Raw genomic sequence first — 7,499 nt, 5'->3', positions numbered from 1 at the left:
TCAGCCTTGCTTGGTGTAGCCTCCTCTTAACCTCACGCAGGACGTTTTTTTTTCTTTCTAACCCTAACACAAAAATATATGGCACAGAAGTATTTTGGTATAAAATATCAAGGCAGTTTCACCACTGCAATAAAATGAATAGCACAGAATATTTCTTTGTATTTGAATTACGTAATTCAAATACATGGGCGAGCAAGCCACTTGTTCTTCAACAACTGAACTTTGCTTTTATAGATCAATAAAGTACTATCTTATCTTAACTAGACAAAAATGTCGCACTTAAAATACTAAAAAAAACCTCGCAACTCACACTCACATTTCCCGTCTTTTGTCATTAAAAAAAAGCCATTTATGATGAAAGGGTGATAGCAGCTTTACAGAAACATTCTGGGTGAGAGAGATTTTACATCAACGCCACAATCTTAAACGGAGATTTAAAAAAACTCAGAATAATTCTAGTGTTGGTTTCACATCGCCTCTATTTTCAAAGCTTAAATATAAATTTTGGCGCCACCTAGTGGTGAATAACCGCCCTCTTCACACTAAAACCAATATTGTTGCTGACACACATAGACGAATTTGCGTTTTAAAAATAAAAAACCTTTTTCAAGAGTAATATGTGTTTAAATTCATAACCATACGTCTATATATGTATATAAAATATAAAACGTAGATTTCAAAGCAAATAGCGCCCCAGGGAGGAAGCGCGTGAACAAACAGAAGATGTCGCACGTAATGTAAATTCGACCCATAACGTGAAACTGTCACAACCTAATATTCTAAAACAGATACACAGGTAATGACACGTTAAGGTGCTGCGATGGCCGAGTGGTTAAGGCGTTGGACTTGAAATCCAATGGGATCTTCCCGCGCAGGTTCGAACCCTGCTCGCAGCGTTGGTTTTTGATTTATTTTGTTTGTTCTTTATATATCCCTATATACTCTAGATTTTATTTGGAAGACTAAACACATTCGTTACAACGCTTTTCAGCACGTTTAACAGCAAGGCACCGCTGACATTTGATGCCATCTCCTACTTGAACCAACTAAGACACGTCGCCATCTATTTGTGGAAAATATTCCCTGAATCCCCTTAAACTGATCAATTTCAGCAAATATGTAAAAACACAACACACATCTAAACTGTCATATTATGGTGTGTATACTTTTTGATCAGTCGAGTTCTATAAATAGAACAGAATTCCCTCTGTCTGTTACTTTCATTTTCCATTAGTTATTTCTTTTTACTAATAATCTCAACCACCTTATGACATCAACTTCCCTTTCTGAGCCATACTTGTTCTCTCTACACTGCCTCTGTTAATACCACTAAAGAGCACAAGCATGAATGAGAGCAACCTGAGCCAAGAATAATAAACATTTCTGACAAACGGCTTCCCCCCCCTTTACATAACTTTAAATAGAACAAACCCTGAGCTTCCTAATATTGAATTATTTGTCTAAAGTTTAATTTCTCTTCCTCTCCCCTCACAAATTAATGATTTGGCTGCATGTCTGTATTTAATTATTTGTTTTAATCAGACATACTAAAAAGCACAATTTATACCTTATTGATTGTTAAATATTTGTTGGAGGAGAAGCTCATATTCAGAAAACTGTCCGGGTTCATATCTATTGCAACTCATGCTAAAACTGACTATTGCCAGTAAACCAATCCAGTAGTGCTGTTATAACATGCTAAAATGAAGTAATAATGATTTCTTTTATCAGCGCTTCGCACTTCAGACTGTCTCTACTTGTTTTGTCTCCTGCCTCAGACAAAACCTCTTATTCTGAAGTGTCTATCTGAGTTCTCTCACGAGCACTGAGTCACCATGGCTGGTGCACAAGCTGTCAAACACTGAGTCACTGTCCTGGGCAGATAGAGAGGAAAGGCCAAGGTGGAAACAAAACAGCACATATCTTGGAAACAAGTTACCCAACCCAGTAAACACTTTTTTCCAAAGTTCTTTTTACCAGTTTTTCTTTTCACCAGTGGCTAAAGTTTTAAATAATGTTTATCTGGCTTGAGGCTTCAGCTCCGCAGATTTGGTCCTGAAACATCCTCTGCTTTAACATGGCGTTTGTAATGAGTATTATAATTAATGTGTTACCACATTTAAAGACTCAGGACTGCATGCATTATCTTTGTGTCAGTAATTAACCTTCATTTTCTTTGAAAATTATGTTAAAATGACACAAAGTTACACACCAAATTGTATGTTGTAGTAAAATTGTACTAGCATTTAGTCACCGCTGGATGGTGGTGGACAGATCCAGGTGAGACCCGGGTTGTGTGAGAAATACTGTATATCTGTTTGGTGGTACTGGTTAGGTTACATAACCGTGCATAACCTGGGGCTCAAGTCTAGCTGTTTTAATAATGCGAGTCCGTGCATGAATGTGATGTACTGGTCATCTGGGTGTGCACGTTTAGATGGTTCATCGCGATTTCAGCCTCTTGCTCATGCTAACCGCATCCAGCATGTCAGTACACCAGAAACCCAGTTCAAGGTCCCGACTCGTTACTGCTTCAACTCTGTGTGAATTTGTTTGGCATGAGTGCACTCTGAGAACTAACAACATTATGTAAAACCTTCCTTTTAAATTGGACGCAGCGGTGGAAATATTGTTATACTTGTTTGTGCTACTATTTTAGTATAAATTAAAAGAAATCTCTAGACACTCATATAAACTCAATTCAACAAGACTGCTGCAAGGAATATGCCTAAAGCTATTATTAACCACTCACTGATAATGTCCATAATTTCTGTAATATTTACATTAACTCAAAATTGGGAATATGCAAACGTGTCCGTCAGGTCAGTCAGTCTCGTGCCAAAAAAATCAAGCATTAGCATGATGTAGAATCACTTTGTCAAGAAGACATTTTATACCAAGTGAGCTCATTATTGATGTGTGCGTGTGTGTATGTGTGTGTATGTATGTGTGTGTGTGTAAATATATGTATATAGTTAGAATGACCAGACAACCTTTAATTCAAGTCCTACCCATTACATTGGTCATGATCTACTGCCTCTTCCCTCTTGTTCTTTCTTATTTCTTGTCATTTTCATTCTTGTTTCATAAAAATGTACAGTTAGGGTAAAAGTTAAACCCTCAATTACAGTAAAATGCAACTCTGGTTATGATGCTATAAATATTACCGGTAAGTCTGATAAGAGTTGTTGCTCATATTTGTTGGGGAGTCAGGAAGTGTGACTATCCTTGACCCTTGATTCACTTCCTGTTTTCAATTCTATGAGGTATTTACTGTTTTTATTTAGCGATCCATGACATTTTCCCTACAACGTTTCTTTAGAAAAGCTTTATAGTCTGATTTAACAAGGTTGTCCTGGCAACAGTCGATTCCTTGTTACAGATGTAGTGGGTGGGCAGTACAGGCCAATTTTCCACTGACAGCCATATGTGGAATTTACCAAATCCTAAGGGAGTATTAAAGGATGTGTCCACACATGTATATTTTAAGCAACATCATGCAAGTGGAACAGCAGGCAGACATGTGGAGTAAGAATAGCAGTGCAATAAAATCCTGCAAAAACAATTAGGCTACTAGTCCCTCATTTACAGCAATGTACTGTTCTGTCATTTCTCTTCACACACATGCTTTAGTTGTTAGTGGCAACTACGGCATCTTGAACATCATGATAAAGTTTGCGATTAAGTTCTTTAAAGGGGTAATTACAGCAAGAAATAAATGACCTTTTAAGAAACAATGAACCCCAAATCCTCACCCTAGCATTAGTAACCCTAACATTGCCATCAGTTGGAACCCTTCCTTATTTTGAACCCGAATACTAACCCTAGAAATATTCCTCCACTTGGCCTAGACTCGATTTCAAAAGGAAACTCTAAACTCCGCACATATGACACTGTTACAGCAGCAGCATGTTAAATCCAGGATGCTTTACTGGCATTGTGCTTTTTGAAGTGGAAAAAGATGACATCAAGATGTTTTGTGGTTTTGTTACTGGCATCAGTCCATCTTGGAAAAAATGCACTAAATTCCCCAGACCCCCAGTCCAAATCCTTGATGAGTTGGGGGATGAGGAATGTTGGAAACTATGACCAAGTTTGGTGCTATATTTTTAAAGGAAGAGTCATATTAATCATTGTAACGCATGCTAAAATTAGCATGGGCAGAATTACAGTTTTAGATGTACACCTGCACGTGATGATCTAATTTAGGCTTTCTCACATATAAATACTGGTAGTTGATACAACATTTGAAATGTAGAAATATTAATTATGTGTGGATGTGATGCCTAAAATTTGCAAATGTTGAGTTCATCACTATGAAAACAGTAAATCCCCAATGACAAATTCTGACTACATGGTCTCCTCTGAGGATACCGACAACACATGGTAGAAAGATGTGTCTGTGTGTGTGTGTGTGTGTGTGTGTGTGTGTGTGTGTGTGTGTGTCTGTGTGAGAGAGAGAAAGAGGGGAGAGTGATGGAACAGATTTGGACAGGGAAAGAGTGTGTGAGTGTGTACAACGGAAGCTTGTCCAGACAGCGTCAGAGTGACATCATCGTCTCTAAAGACTTTTCTCACTTTTTGGGGGCGGGGCTTCAGGCCACAGGAATCTCCACTATATAAAGACTCGTCTCCACTGATGTTTCAGACTCCAACAAGAGCTGTGAAGGAGACTGAATCCAATAGAACCGAGACACACTCACCCAGAAGGTAAGAACTTTAACCTGAATAATACTCTATGAACCGTCGGCCTTCAGAAATGACAGTTATAAAGCTTTGCTAAATCCTGTCTAATGTTATCATGCTGTGGGGCAAAGGAATAGAAGCTCTAAATGACAAATGACAACAGAAAAATTCAAACATTTCACTAAACAAAGTGTCTGACTAATGTGGACTCCAGGAAAGCTGCTGGATTCAGGCATCATTTTTGGGGAAACAAGCTATTCATTGTGGAGCGTACAGTCAATCTTTTTTTTCCCCGAGCTGGGAATGACTACTTATGTAAACAGAGACGAGGCAGCGGTGCAGACCTGTTAGAGTTCACACGTCTTTGCTGCCACCCAACGCTACGTGCCGCGTATAAAGCATTCATTTCTGCACTAGGAACCACAATTTACTCTCTTTTCTCTGTGTATTTTTAAGATGTCATTCCCTCTCTCATAAAATTGAAGTTTCTAGTTTTTGTCTTTGCTTTATAATCAATCTCCCACTCTTCTGTGCTTCCCAGGATGCTTTTTGCGTATACGCTCCTGTTGTTGGCCTTGAGCCGAGCGGCACTGAGTTCTCTCCAGGACAAACAGACCGACTTTGGCCTGAAGGTCTTTTCTCAGTTGTCCCAGAGTTCAGTGGACAAGAATGTGGCCATGTCTCCATATGGAGCGGTCTCCGTTCTGGCCATGGCTCAGCTTGGCGCCGCCGGAAAAACACTGAGGGCTCTAAATTCCGCCATGGGCTTTTCTCTGCTCGGTAAGTGCATCTGCACCAAAACAAAGGCACTTGGGTTGGCTAATGAACGGATGACATCCAAACCAACAAAACGGGCTCATTTTACATAAAGAAGAAGCTCAATAACGTAATTTAAACACCAAAACTCCTCCTGTGTCCCCTCCAGTGCGCGGAATGTCCCGACAGCAGCGCCTGCTGCACCGAGATCTTTCCAGCGAGGACGGCGTGGAGACGGCCAGTGCGGTGATGGTGGAGAGAAAGATGAGTCTGGAGAAAGGGTACCGCCGGGCCCTGGTCAAGGCCTTCCAGACCCATCCTCACCAGGTGGACTTCACAAAGCCAGAGCAGGCGGTCGGCGTCATCAACGAATGGGTGTCGGACCACACCGCCGGTAACAACACCACCCTGATGGAAGGTTCCGGAGAGTCGCCACCTTCAATTTCATACAGCTAATTGTTCTTGTTTCCATCCGAAGGCGCCATCCCTGACTTCTTACAGTCCGGCTCTTTGACCGACGAGACCCGCCTGGTCCTCCTCAACGCTCTTTCCTTCCAGGCACCTTGGAAAGTGCCCTTTGACCCCAAGCGGACAGCGGAGAGGATGTTCCACTGTGCCAACGGGAGCACGGTGCCGGTGCACATGATGACGCTCACAAACCATTTCCACTATGGTAAGTTCAGCGGGTCGCACAAGTCCTACTGCTGAGCGGTCCCGTGTTCTACCGGACTATTAACCTCTTTAATCCGCAGGCGAGTTTGTGACCACCGAAGGCATCGACTATGATGTCATCGAGGTTCCGTACGAAGGCGATTCGTTGTCCATGCTCCTGGTGTCACCCATCGAGCCTGAAGTGCCGCTGAGCGCGCTGATTGGAGACTTGAGCAGCCAGAGGATTCGGCAGTGGAGACAGGAGCTGCGGCGGGTTAAAAGGCAGCTGTCCATGCCAAGGTGGGGGCACTGGGATGTACGCATCATCACTACTGTGGGTGGGCTGGGTACAAGTGCTGACAAAACCTCTGCTCGCTTCGACAGGTTTACTTTGAATTCCGAGGTCAATTTCAAAAGCGCTCTGCTTAACATGGGCCTGGGGGACGTTTTCAACCTGGCAACCGCTGACTTCACCAGAATCACCAGTAAGTTAACCCTTTAATTAGTAATTACTAACCATCGTCCCGTGAATCGTGTGTTTAACCTGCGTGACGCTCCCTCTCCGTCTGTCTCAGCTGAGGAGCAGCTGTGCGTCTCGAAGATTATGCAGAAAATCAAGATAGAGGTGAACGAGCACGGCACCAAAGCAGCAGCAGCAACAGGTATGTTTATTACCGCCCTGAAAAATAAATAAAAAATGCACAAGTGAGTCTTTAATCTGTTCATTTTAATGTTGATGTAATTCATTTGTCTCCTTTTAGCCGCTGTGATGTTCTCTCGTATGGCGGTGGAGGAGATCGCCCTGGACAGACCCTTCCTTTTCCTGATTCAGCACAAGCCGACAGGTGACACATTAATTACACTTTTATATCACATTTTCCTAAAATGAGCGACGTGACCGGTAGGACTCATGTTTGCCTTCTTGTCTTTAGGTACTCTGCTGTTCATGGGCCAGTTCAACCACCCTCAGCAGCAATAACCCACTATGATACATATATATATATTGCTGTTAATTTATTTTTCTGTCTTGTGGCTCACAAACCAGAACCAGAAACATCTCTTGTTCTGTATGTAATGCTTTGGACAGAATGTTGAAGAAACAGATGTAACGTACATATTTTTGGTGTTGGAGTGATATTTGTAAAGTGATGTTGAAATTTTGTTTTGTATTTATATTTATTAAAATGCCGTGTTTTTACAAACAGTTCCATTGATATTGTTTTATTGAGGTCAGTGGACGTTTTTCATCGTCCACACCTAAAAAAAAAAAATGTATTCAAGGTACCCAACATGAATCTCATAAAATGATACAATGATCCTTGAAACAGAAGCGTTATAAACATCTCCTACTTTATCTCCTGGTCTTTCAAAAATCTCTGACGGTGCCAGTCAAAAGATTGGACACA

At 41.4% G+C, this 7,499-nt stretch overlaps 1 protein-coding gene and 1 non-coding gene across 2 annotated transcripts; both read left to right on the top strand.

Annotated features, from left to right (window-relative positions):
* Nucleotides 1–814: 814 nt before the first annotated feature.
* On the top strand, nt 815–896 carry trnas-uga (transfer RNA serine (anticodon UGA)). The gene has a single exon. It is a non-coding gene; the product is annotated as a tRNA-Ser (tRNA).
* A 3,679-nt stretch (nt 897–4,575) lies between these two features.
* Nucleotides 4,576–7,297, top strand: serpine1 (serpin peptidase inhibitor, clade E (nexin, plasminogen activator inhibitor type 1), member 1). Its single transcript, XM_057027982.1, has 9 exons — nt 4,576–4,710; nt 5,228–5,466; nt 5,612–5,836; nt 5,921–6,115; nt 6,195–6,393; nt 6,478–6,578; nt 6,669–6,755; nt 6,855–6,938; nt 7,026–7,297. Exons 1-9 carry the CDS (start codon nt 4,640–4,642, stop codon nt 7,070–7,072), a joined length of 1,248 nt encoding a protein of 415 aa, XP_056883962.1. The 5' UTR covers nt 4,576–4,639; the 3' UTR covers nt 7,073–7,297.
* Nucleotides 7,298–7,499: the final 202 nt, after the last annotated feature.

This window comes from Takifugu flavidus, chromosome 3 (genome assembly GCF_003711565.1).
Source record: "Takifugu flavidus isolate HTHZ2018 chromosome 3, ASM371156v2, whole genome shotgun sequence".
NCBI lineage: Eukaryota > Metazoa > Chordata > Actinopteri > Tetraodontiformes > Tetraodontidae > Takifugu > Takifugu flavidus.
Note: the sequence above shows the minus strand (reverse complement) of the source record. Positions and strands in the feature narration are given on the sequence as shown.